Below are 13,611 nucleotides of genomic sequence, written 5' to 3' on the forward strand. Positions count from 1 at the left end.
ACACATAGTCTAAAAATAATTTATCCGTTTAACGCTAAAATTTTCTGAAGCAATACCAAAAATCATTATCATTTGTAAAAACTCAATTATTCAAAACAGGAATGGCCTGTATTGCTTATGATAGATCGAATGTGTCATATGCGATATATCTTCTGTTCATTAGGCTGACTTTGTCAATCATACCACAAGGTTGAGTCAATAAGTAAATTATCCCTCCCCTCCCCAATCCACAAAATATAAACATGGTAAATAGTAAGAAATAATATTACGAATTACTGTTACACGAAGTGACAGAAAAGAGTCGATCTCCACATTTGAAAATCAGTGTAAATAAATAGTTTGTTTTGTTAGAAAATAAAGAATTTATGGAATTTGTATCAGCAAAGACTTTATGATCGATTTCCTGTCAATACTTTCAAGTTGCTTTTTTTCACTTCATGACTCATTCTAAAATGATTACCAGCTAAATGACTGCCTTTCTTTTTCTCCTCTCTTTCATGATCCACAGCGCTACCAAAAATTCTTCACCAAGAATAATGCCTAATCCTCAAAAAATTGTAAAATAAAACAAATTTCGAATTTGAACATATTTCTTAAACAACGTCCCGTGTTTACAACACTGTAACATACCATTGACTGATGCAATTGAATGCAAACTTACAAAATACATCTAAATTATTCCAAGTTTACTTTTCTCTTTTCAACTAAAACTTATAGGAGGTTGATAACTTACTTAATGACTATTTCTTATACAAACAAGTTTGGTATCGCTTTCAAAATGCGGCAGTAGACTTCTGCTAAAGATCCAAATGTTTCAAATGAAATTTATGCTCTCCTGGTATCGATTCACTTATTTTCTGTTTCAGACACTGTCAGATTTTATAATGTATTTGTTCCAACTATGAGATTATGAATTACCTGCAATGAGTCTAATTAATGTGCAAAACGAAATTGGATGAATACTGACAGAGAAAAACTGATGTACGTATTACTTGGATGTAACGTAAGAAATAAACACCTTTATTGTGATCGAAGTGCAACGATTTTGTGCCTGTATGCTCGCATAAAAAGCCATCAGTACTTTCGGAACTACTAGCGCATCTTCTTCGAGAATAAACACGTGTCCTCTCTTGCGGAGACGACGATATCGATTGCGACGGATTGTCTGAACGATCATTATTCAAGCGAATCGACTCTTTTCGGTTACGAATCTCAGCTTTTAAAACCTCTTGTCTCTTTTGAATTTGATCCTGCAATACCTGCAATTTCATTCTTTTATTAATCACAAAATTTGATAAACCAGGCACAGATACTTTAAATAAATGTACATACAGAGTGAGTCAGTGAAAACTATTACATAAAAAAGCTCGTTGTCATTAAAAAAAATGTTTCAAACCTAATTTGTTGTGTTGACCTATAATAATATAATAACGTTGAATTTAGTCTGTTTAGTGTTCCTATTACTTTGTACAGAAATATTAGAAGATACTCTGTACAAGTTTTACAATAAGAAGGTCAGTTGAAGGTAATCATATTAAATTTGCTTTAGCAGTGGCTACAGTGTAATATAAGAAAGTGTAAGGCGATTATTAAAGAACTCAAGATCGCCATGATATCTCAGAAAATTTAATATATATAATTATTATATAATTATTATATTAATGATTTCATTTATTAAGCTTGTAGCGGACCCGCAACGTGGGAAAGAAGGAATTTTCGGACGAAATTCAGTCTCAGAACTCAGTTCCTGAGTTACTTTTTTGGATATTATTTCCCCTTTGGTTTGAAGGAAAAGGGAACTTCCTTCTCTTTAACGATTCGAAAAGTCGTCGACTGGGACAACGGTACATCCTGTGCCACGTGGACAGAAAACGTTCAACATGTTAAACGTAATAAAAAAAAAAATCATCAATTTATATATAATACTTTCTTTTTTCTATACGTTTTTATTCCAGGGACACAAAAATTGGGACAGACAAGGAAATTGGGACATCTAATAATTATTGTTATATGGTAAAACACAAAATATTCAAAAATTACACATCTACTGTCTTGGTTCATAGATCACACATGCAAGTTTTCGTAAAAATGTATTATCATTTAATAATAATATTTGCAAACAGATATAAAACTGTCGATGCATTTTTTACACGTTTTTTACACCCTTCTTCGATGGCTTCTTTTACCCCTTTAACATGCACGTTGACTGATGAAATAATATGTGAAATATTTGTCCGAAAACTCTCCACTTTTATCAATATTGGAATATTTGGATTAAGTATGTTACTTGGTTGAAGCCGAATGAATTATCTTTGAGCTATCAACTGTACTCGATAATCTTGCATTTTAAATTGAAGAAGTCTTTTTCAAATTCGTATTTCGTAGATAATAATAATATAATAATAATAATAATAATAATAATATTATTTTTATTTATATCTTTTTCAAATTCGTATTTCGTAGATAATAATAATATTATTATTAACTGTGCTAGCTAGCAACTGTTGAAAACGGAGCTTAGAGCAAAGTTATAGTGGTCCTTTGTCGAAGATCCTTCCTTGTAAAGCCAGTTTCATAAAATAGGTAGAATTAATTGTAAACAACGAAATTTTGGACTTTTTTCAAACAAAAATGGTTCTAATTAGTATTATTGGTATCAGTAGTTTATTATTAGTTTACTATTAGTAGTTTACTATTAGTATTAGTAGTATTATTAGTATTATCAGATTGTAAGTTTCATACATATGTATACTGTGTTATTGTATACACTTATATGTATAAATGAAAGGTTATGTCTAGATTAATAAAAAATTATGTTATGCCCGAAGGTAGTTTTAGCAAAACTAACAAGGAGTGGTCTCCAGGATTGACACTCACTTTTTGATGAGATGTGATACAGTGATAAAACTTGTAAAGCTGAATCCAATGATACCCGATTTTGGAGATAGGCGGCTTATAGTTTTTGAGATAATTAATGTTAAATGCTAATAAAAGGCCAGAAATACGTACTGGATTACGCAGCGAGGCACCCCGCCACTTTCTGCCACGTGTGTCTCGCTGCGTAATTCAATCGTAATCTCTCGCTGTCTCACGAATGCAGCACGATGCAGCAAACTGCTGCATCAGTGTTTACTGAACAGGATACTAAACATGATATTATACCTACTAACATATACGAAAAAATTACAACTTTCTCGATATAGTATGATATAATTGATAGAACCGGATATCTTTACACACGACAATGTAATAGCAAATTACGACTGCAGCAGGAAATGAAAATCAAATAGTTTTTGAGAAATTGCAGATAAATGCCTGTACTATAAGAATTCATTACTATCTGACAAAAAAATATTGTACATTTGAGACGTAAAAAATACTGACTGATATGTATATATGTACGTATTACCTGAAGAGACAATGGACTACCTTATTTTTATAAAACAGATGAGGTCAGATATAACGCTATCAAAGTACGCACTATATTCAGTGTATCGAAAGCAGAGTTAGACATTATTCCAATTACTTTTTGTCTAGATGATTATTAGAATGAATAAATAATTAAATAATTTTATTCGCGAATAATTCCTTTGTGTGTAAATTACTATTACCTTATTCGTGAATAAGTTATTCGTAAATAGTTTATTCACGAATAGTTCGTTCGCGAATAAAATGTTATTTGTCTTGTGCAAATAAAAATAATCGATTTCTAAGTCATTATTCGTTGATTACAATGACATCTTTTTCAATGCCAAATTATCTGTAGGTCTAAAGTGACGGCTAAAAAAACCATTGAAGTTCCATTGAATAACTTCAAAAGATATTGGATGTTTGTTCTTTTTTCTCTTATTTACTATATCACTGCTACAAAATATATGCCTACTTTCCCACCTAAATATGTACCATAACTTTCTGTCGAACAATTTCTTTGTAACGTTATAAATATGACAATAATTAAGAATGGCAAAATTAGGTGGAATATCCTCTTCCTGGAAGCTTGACAAAGCCACCCAGTATCTCTAACAACATCTAGAGTCTCTCAAGGAATTCTACCACAAATGGAAAATTAAAATCAATCCCCCAAAAAACAGAAGCCATCTCCTTCATTCGCAAAAAGGACGTTGCCACCAAACACGTTATCCTATGTAACACACCAATTCTAATTGTTGGACTCCAGCAATAAACTATAGAGTCAAGTTAGCCAGCCCACTCATGGTCCCCAAAAATAAACTGAACACAAACATAAAAATCAATGTATATATAAAATCTGCGTCAGACCAATTATCTTATACGGGCACCAAATTTGGGCCACGCAAACAAAGCACAAATCGCACAGAACAAGTTCCTCAGAATTATCCTAAACAAAGATTACGACGCCACAATCCAAAAACTTCACAGATTAACCAAAAGCAAAACCGTCCATAAATGTATGTATAGAGGATTCAGTAAAAAATGTATATGTATAACCACAACCACAATAACCCTCTAATCACAAACAGGAAATCATATAACATCTCTCTAAAAATAATAACCAAACTCACAAGTAAACCTTGTACCACAAGTCACTTGTAACTCTTTGTACCCCCTTACAAGAATATAGGTTTCTTCCTGTAACTGCGCTCATGCCAAACGAAAATTCCACCTCACGTTAATAACAAATATTTCATGCCTCACAGAATATCCAGGTTAAATGGAAAAAGAGACCCCACAGGGTCTGGAGTACCGTATACAAAAGAAACGAAAAAAACGGAGGAGAAAATATGTATACCGTTCGAAAGAAAATATCAGTGAAGTTATGCTATACGAGCCTACGTTCAACGACGGTAAGAAGAAGACAATGGCTGAGTTAGATGATGGTAGCAAAAGAATCCATAGCTGAATTAGATGACGGCAGGAAGAGGCCATGGCTCCATTCGACTAGCCTACACGCGCTAGACTAGTGAAGTCTGTTCCTTCCTGTGAAGGAACAGTTTCCTGTACTTTTCCCATCAACCCCGAAATTTTAAGAAGTCGAACATCGAAGAAGAACGACCTCTGAAGAACGTGTCGAAGAAGAACGTGTTTAGGATACGAGGTCCTCGAAACTCAGCGTCGATAGCGCAACGGATGGGTTGCAGATGTAGCGACAAAGGACAAGAGTTGGAACCGAAGTCACGTTTTCCTGTGAGGACAAGAGTCAACTCGCCACTCTTGTTCGAATCATTTTTACAGCGTAACAACGGCAATATTCATAAAGCAACAAAACACTTACCAAAGTAAATTATAGGAACTATAAAAAAGACTTGGAAGGGAGAAAAAAGAAATTTAAGGTTTCTTCCTCACTATTCTACCATGATACCCTTTATCACGTAGGACTCTGCGGATAGTTTCCATAGAGATGGAATATTATTAATTTTGGAACAATGGTGTTTTGGGATCAATTTTAATTTGTCTCATTATGTACCGCTCATAGTCTTCACGCATTATTTTTTTTCTCCCATCCTACTTTATTACAAAGGGTTCCACTGCATTTATAATTATTAATAATGTCCCGCATTGTAGAAAGAGTCCTTCTTATTATTTGACCAATTTTGTCTTAACGATTTGTTTTGACAGTACAAATTGACTACAATTTTTCGTAAAGAAAAATATCGGTTTCTGATCTTTTGGAAGACATGGTGCTAACTTTTACTAATAAACAGTGACAAATGACGATTGAGCGTAACATAGCAACGCAATAACGTGACCTAAAGATAGCTGAACAAATTCAAAATCGAAAAAATACATAACAAGTTTCACAAAACTCAATTTCTGAAATACTTAATTAACTGTACGCTGAATTTTGTGACGACGAAATAAGAGCATTTTTACGTTTAGTGTAAAATATAGATAAATAATTAATTTTTTAAAAAAAGTTTTCAAAGAATTAACTGTTGAAATATCTAAATAAAACATATATTGTGTTTTTACTTTAGAAAATGTTCGTTTTTGTTCATTTCTTCGCTAATCATCCTTGCCAACTTAAGTGTACGCTCAATTTTGTGAGTAACTTTAGTTATTAATCATTCACGAATAACGAATACAAATAGGGTAAACTTCCGAAAAAGAATTGTCGCTGATCGAGATGGTATTTGGAGAGGGGGGAGGGAGGGGTGGTAGATATAAAATATTAGCTTCGGGCATTTAGTAGTTTTTAAGATATTAGTGAATCCTGCGTAACGTATTTCCTTTATTCAAAACAGAGATTTTGATTTGAAGAATTTCGTAAATATTGTCGAACGTGAGAATCGTTAAAGCGGATCGATCGCCTTACTCGCTCGAAAAATAACAGCAAATTTGAAAATGTAATGCAAAAACTGTTGAATGTGAAAATGTGTATAATTGCTTGTTCGGTTCGCTCGCTAGAAAAATAATCTAACCAAGATCAAGTGCAATTACTAACAAATTTGAAAATGTAACATAAAACCCATTGAACATGAGAATCGTGAAAGTTATTCGCTCACTCGAAAAATAAATTAAACCAGACCTAACCTAAACCAAGTGTTTGGGTACCCTATAGATGTTGAAACCAGTGTCACTCCTACTTTATTGACTTGGATTTGATGTATTAGTAACGTTTGGATAGATTCAATGTGTTAGTAATGTCTGTATACGCTGCTTTCAATGTATAGCGTTAAAAATTTTTTGTGAATATCTTGAACGTTACTAAATGCCCGAAGTTAATATTTTATATTTTGGACCCCCCCCCCCTCCCATTTCTATACACCCTTGAAATGCTATCTTGATCGGCGCTAGGTCTCCTCTAGAAAGTACAGCCAAATTTTTTTTTATTCGTAATGAATTTTGCACAACTCTGATCCCAAGGAAATGTACGCTTACGAATGGTCTTAATTTTGACTTATATCATGACGTTAAAATTTATGGATTAGTTCCATCTATTTTATGAAACTGGTCCACTGTGGCCAGGTAGGGGAGCTTAATATGCAAGGGGACGGTTATATTGTGTCTACTCGAGACAAGTCACTAGGCAAGGAGTGGGGGTAAGCAACGCCATGCGTTGGAGTCCTGCACAGCTGTACGGGGCATCTTGAGGGTAAACATTATATGTAATTCTGAACTATGATCAGATAAAAGCTTTGCATCGCGTCGCCATCGTAGTTTAGAATTATAATATTCACCCGGTAGATGCCACATGAGCATGCGTCGCCACCCCACTCCTAGCCTAGAGACTTTTCGTGAGTACATTGATTGTGAATCAGCCCGTCGCTGAGCATATTTGCACTTGCTGACTCGTCTTGTTGAAAGGACTAATACGTTAATTACGTAAATACGTTAAATTTTGTTGTTGGAATCGGCCATCCGCGGGGCCACAACAATTAATATATTGATTAAACTAGTAGAAAAGTGGCTGATAAGTGTTCTGAGAACATTGGCTCGCGTAAAGCTTATTTCTAAACCTAATAATAAATTGCGTTACTTACCTGTCTCGCTTTATCTTCCTTCAGTTGTTTTTCCACCATTTCAAGTTCAATTTTTTCCTGCCGCCGTGAAACCATTTCTTCGTAGAAACTACGGTAGCTTGGTTTTTGGTTCTCGTGCAGATATTTTTGAACATGTTGGCATAGCTCAAAGATCATTACTTCTCCTTGCAGTTGTTTTGTCAGGTTCATTAATTCTGTGTTCAGTGTATCAACTTGTTGATGAGACAGGCCTTTGCTATTTTGCAATTCTATATGCGGCGCTCTGCAATTTATAAAAAGAAAAATATGAGATGGATGTATGATATGTATAGTCACGTGAGAGCGAGGAGATTAATCGTAGATAGGGATTACATACTTACAAAAAATCCTTAAGTACAGGTAATATATATGAAATAATTAATTATTAATATAATATAATATTAAAATAATTAATATATAAATAAAGTGTTTTTCGTTAATAACTCGTAAACGAAGCCGCGGATTGCATTTCCGCTAAGGAAAAAGTTACTTCAAATGACCTCAGGAATCACCACTTTCTGACTGTTAACATAATTATGGGACACCCTGTATACATATATTATTTGCAAAAGTTAGGTTCGTCACGAATCAAGGATAGTTGCTGACAGGACGATATTGATTCGTGGAAGTCTGGTTGTCAGAGGTGTAGGGTCGAAACACACTCACATGCCAGGCTCAGGACGTGCTTGCAGCGTACTAGACTAACAGTGTTCACATTAGTCGTACGAGCATCGTACCAGATAGGATCGATGAAACACTGAATGAACCTCGGGACTGAAGTGTCTTAGACTGAGATTCGGCCTTCGCCTTTGCACTTTACTGAACGTAGAAAAGGACAGCAAATGAAGGATAGATAATGTGTAACCTTTTTATTTTTTCTTAATGGGACTTTTGCTAATGCAATTGTGAGTTTTTTCTGACTAAAATAAGACCAAACGTGATATAATTTTTGTAAGATTATATTGATTTTTATCAAAAATAAATATAAATATACTTTTCACATTAATATTAACTGAAATATTTTAGGTAAACAGTGAAACGTCATCCTGGACGAAATTTTTATTTTTGTAGTTTATACTCCCTTCGTATCGAAATGTTTGTCTGATTTATAAATTTGCAATAAAATAACATGCGCCGTTCAAATAGATAAAATAAAAGTTAAATAAATACTTATTATACTCGTATAGCTGTATCATAATAGTAAATTATGCTCACGTCTTGAAATTGGTGATACAGCAAGTGTAAAACATTATACTTTAAAATGGGACAATCATTACGATACAAATATTTTATGCAAATAGAACAATTATTTCGATACGGAAGGAGTAAACAATTAATATTGATCAGTCTTGTAAGTACCAATTCAGTTGACTTTCAATAACTTCATCAGTGATCCAATAATAACTATATACGTCGTCCTGAACAATACAGTTATAGTTTTTTGAAAAATGTGTTAACATTACGAATTCGTTATCACTTATAGACAATTTAGTAGAATGTAAAAATATACTTTGCATTTTAGCAATAAAATCGTGTTTGCAAAGCAATAAATTTGTTACGTAAATTCGTTCGCTAATAAAATTATTGAAAGTAACACGAACTGGTACGCACATTATTATAAAAATAATATTAGTTTTTTATTCTTTTTACCATTTCAAGTAATAAGAGAATTTAAAAAGAAAACGTTATAGTCACTGCCTAGTAGACTAATTCCATTATCATTAAAAAAAAATTCTAGTCAACTAGTTCAAGTTTTAAAAATGATACTACGTTTTAAAGTGTGTCCACTCAATTTTGTCCGGTACTGTATGCTCGATTCTCGGTGTTATCGTTGCAATACGCATCATATGCTGTCCCAACTACAGTAATGTCTCTCGTATTGACGTAATTTCAGTGTGTCATCACTAACGCCGTAATATTGCTACGGTCCTGTAATTTATCGATATCGGAGTTGGTGAACACGTGTGCTGCGGAACGGGCCGCGGCTACTTTGACTCGAATTCCCGGAAGGCAACTCATAATACAATGACATAACTTTTTTTAATTTGATGGACAAAGTACAGGAAACTGTTTCTTCACACCCTCAGCGCGTAGACTCGTTCTCAGACTGTAGTCGAACCGAGCCATGGCTTCCTCCTGCCGTCATCTAACTCAGCCATGGTCTCCTTCTTATTGTCGTCGAACGTAAGCTCGAATAGCATAAGTTCACTAATATTTGTTTTCGTACGACATACATACCTTCTTTAGCGTTACCTTTAATATTTCATATGTTGAGAATCGGGTTTTCTAATGCTTTTTCTCGCAAATAAAATAAGTCACTTGCTACGAATAATGAATAAGCACGATCTAAAGCATGTCGTGTTTGGTATTATTTTAATTGGAAAAATCTGACTGATATATTAAAAAACTTTTCTGTATAAAAAATTATAAATAAATAAGTTAACTCATCGTTTTTATTCTAGTATTACAATGTATTCATAGTAACGTACACCGGCTGTCGCCGATGCTGGCCGCCGGTGCTGACCGTTGCCTTTTCATGTAGTTTCATTCGAACGAGAGTTTCATTCTATTTTCCCCTCTCTCTCTCACGAGGTGTCGGCAATTATAAAGGCGGCCCACGAGGCTCGATGTATCATGCCTTAGAACGACGTAGTATTCTCATACTCGCCTGTTTCGATTCCGACTAAAAGCATCTATGGGAGAAATTACTGTATGTATATCGTAATGTGTACACCACAATTTTTTTCTCTCTTAAATCGCATTTTCTAGGTTAAAAAATTGCTTGCTTCAATATAATAATGTTTAAAATTATTTAATCTATACTTGCAGTAAACCCAAAGTCGGTTTTCATTTTTTTGACAATTCCACAGATTGACGAAAAATCTGAGAAAAATTGAGCGCACTGCTTGTGATAGTACTTTATCAGGGAATTAACATAAAAGAAGGCCAGTATTTTTCTTATCGAGAAATCTTCAATTTTCCGATTTCTTTTTGGTTCTCCATTTTCTATAACCACAAATTGCAACCAAAAGATCTGAAAAAATTCTATAATATGCGTATTGATGTTTAAAATAAGCCATATTTTTAAAAAATTTTAAAAAGCTATCGAAGGTGGGAAATGGGCGAAAAAACGCGCAATCTAATTTACCCTGTAACTATCCTCACTAACAAGTTACAGGATTGAAATTTTGCACAGTTTTACTTGGTCAGTTATCGAACGGTCATTAGAAAACCTTTAAGGGCAAGTTTGATCCTCTTCATCGGCTAGGCCCTTTCGAAAACTGTTTTTCGATTAAATGGCACCCTATATTATTGACTTCCTAGAGTTATTGCTGCCTCGCGGATCCTTTTTACAGTTGCCGGTTGTCAACAACTATAAAAACGGGACTTAAGGCTCAAATAATCGTACATCCTTTTCCCAAATTGTCTATTTTTGTTTCCAAGCTGAGGGTCAATTAGGGATAATTTACTGTATGTACACAGGGTGATCTACTAAAACTGTTACAAAATAATATCTTTTTATCATTAATGATACTCCAAAATGCTGGGGAAACAGATTGTGTAGTTTTTCTTTTCTTAAAGGTCATATTTTTCGTGATCGAAACAAATAAAATGACCTGTAATAACATGACCTCGTAACCTTGAAAAATTAAACTTAAAAAATTAGACTAAAAATAACTATAATAGAAAGATCAACAATGAAAAATTGATTGGAATAGTTGTTCAAAATTATTTTCACTGACACACATTTTTTAATTCAAATTTTGTATTCAAGTCGCAGCCGATTTCGGCGCGACAATTCAAATTGCGACGAGCAATATGATATTCGACCGGCTTAAATGAAAGACATATTTCTATAGGATATTAGATTCGTCTTAATCTTAGATGTCACGATACAATGATATAAATATGTAATCCCACTTAAAAAAACATCGATGATCTTGAAATTTCGAAAAATATGATATTTAAAAAGAAATTATTTCCACCGCAATATGTGTTTCTTCGAACCATACAATCTGTTCCTCTAACATTTTTGAGTATCGTTTATGATAACGGATATTTTGCTTTGTAACAGCCTTAGTGAATCACCTTGTATATAAATTATGAATAGTATGAATATTATGAATGAATAATATTAGTTATAACCGTGTGTGTAATGTATTAAGTTTATACGAATTTGATTTACTCAAAGGTGTACGATATGGACGAAACTTCTTACTGTCTTTTAAAGAAAGCTTTTTCTTGACATGTTTAGTTCATTGTTGCTTTATTTCGGTGTTTCATTCAGAGTTATTCTTCGTTGTATTTTTCAATTTCAGGAAGGTCTTCTCTATGTTGAAGAGAATATTCAGAATTCTTATTATACACTACAAAAAAATAAAATTAAGAGAAAATGTGCAGTAAATTACTTACTCGTCAGGATAGATGTCGCTACATGTTACATGTAAGTCGATTTGCGCGTGAACTTCAGCTGGACCAGACATGCCTCTTTGGGGCGTTAGGGTCACAATAATGTCCAACGGTTGCCATTTTCGCTTATTTTTTCCACGTCGTAGATCACGAAGTTCGTCTCCGAAAATACTCTATGCAACAGAAAACATTATTTCACGATCATTACCTGATTATGTGTAGAATGATTCGTATTTGATATAACTTATGTCATAGCATATCACGTACATTATTACAAATGACTAAATATTTATTAACTGCACTAACAAATGTTTAAAAGTTGACGACCGTAATTTTAAACACTTATTATGATAAATTTTCCTTTAATAATCTTTATATGGTAATTCTTCCACTATTCGCATCTATTTACTATTTTCCAATTTTCTGTACCCACGATCATATGAACGTCACAGTATTATACGTTGTCGAATTGGTTTCGACATTAATTATTATGTTATGACAATATGTGCAATTCACAAATATGCAAAGAATACAGATTAATTTGAAATTTTTAAAAATGTGACACTTTGCGGACAATCTTTTTTATATATCATAATATATAAAATTCCTCTATTGTTATTTGAAAAGTTCTCTTCCTTCTATTGCATTTTTAAAATCTATAAACTAGGATGTGGATAAATTACCAATCTCGTATCATAATAATTGAACAGAAAGCACGAAATATTAAACGGAATAAGGGCATTTAAAAAACAACAAAGTTGAAAGATACTGAAAATCTTTTAAATAATAAATTGAAAATAATAATTAGACTTCTTATATATCAACATTAAAATGTACATTAAAAAAATATATATATATTTTTTTATTATATATATACAGGGTGTCCCTGGTTTTAATGTTCAAACTTTGTTAGTGTATTCTATGGCACAAAGTAAGAAAAGAATGTTACGTAAACATAGGTCATATAGAGCTTTATTAAGAAGTTATAACAAAAATTTAGAATAGGAATAGTGATTGCATTAGAATAGTGAAGCATTCGCTTGAATAGATCAGCACATGCCGTGTGTTCTAATGCAATTATTATTCCTATTCTGAATTTTTGTTATAACTTCTTAATAAAGCTCTATATGACCTACGTTAACATAACATTTTTTTCTTACTTTGTACCATAGAATATACTGACAAAGTATGAACATTAAAATCTGGGACACCCTGTATATACAGGGTGTTCCCAAAATGTCTCGCAATCCGAAAATGGGAAATTTCTGAGGTCATTTGAAGTAACCTTTTCCTTAGCCAAAATGCAAACCGCGGTTTTGTTAACGAGTTATTAACAAAAAACACTGACCAATGAGAGGCGAGATCAACTGGTGCGAGGCGGACAAGCCACTGAGTGGAACTGGGCTTCGTGAGCTCATTGGCAGGGCCTCTGTGTGCCAGCCAAACTCGTCTCTCATTGGTCAGAGTTTTTCGTTAATAACCCATAAACAAAACCGTGGATTGCATTTTCTCTAAGAAAAAAGTTACTTCAAATAACCTCAGGAACTCCCTATTTCCGGATTGCGAGACATTTTTGGGAAACCCTGTATATTGTATATATATCGTTATTAACAATGTTTTACAATTCTTTTTCACAACGTATAAGCTTTTCAATGTGTTTAAAATATAACATTATACACTAAATTCTCCCTAATTGACGCTCAGATTGTGCACAGAAATGAAC

At 33.3% G+C, this 13,611-nt stretch overlaps 1 protein-coding gene and 1 long non-coding RNA gene across 8 annotated transcripts in view; one reads left to right on the forward strand and one right to left on the reverse strand.

The window, feature by feature from the left end:
* Nucleotides 1–13,611, reverse strand: part of Gcn2 (eukaryotic translation initiation factor 2 alpha kinase Gcn2) — a 49,347-nt gene that overhangs the window by 10,206 nt on the left and 25,530 nt on the right. For 5 of the 7 annotated variants that reach the window (XM_033475228.2, XM_076522238.1, XM_033475229.2 and 2 more), the window contains exons 2-4: nt 11,892–12,061; nt 7,461–7,722; nt 1,019–1,259 (exon numbers count right to left, since the gene is read on the reverse strand). In XM_033475228.2, the coding sequence (XP_033331119.1) occupies nt 1,019–1,259; nt 7,461–7,722; nt 11,892–12,061 (673 nt within the window). Of the gene's footprint in view, nt 1–1,018; nt 1,260–7,460; nt 7,723–9,967; nt 11,846–11,891; nt 12,062–13,611 lie in introns of those variants that run through there. The other 2 variants (XM_076522239.1, XM_076522240.1) reach the window with 2 other exon arrangements.
* Nucleotides 7,215–8,484, forward strand: LOC143259522 (uncharacterized). The gene is made up of 2 exons (XR_013033495.1): nt 7,215–7,553; nt 7,632–8,484. It is a non-coding gene; the product is annotated as an uncharacterized LOC143259522 (long non-coding RNA).

This window comes from Megalopta genalis, chromosome 5 (genome assembly GCF_051020955.1).
Source record: "Megalopta genalis isolate 19385.01 chromosome 5, iyMegGena1_principal, whole genome shotgun sequence".
NCBI lineage: Eukaryota > Metazoa > Arthropoda > Insecta > Hymenoptera > Halictidae > Megalopta > Megalopta genalis.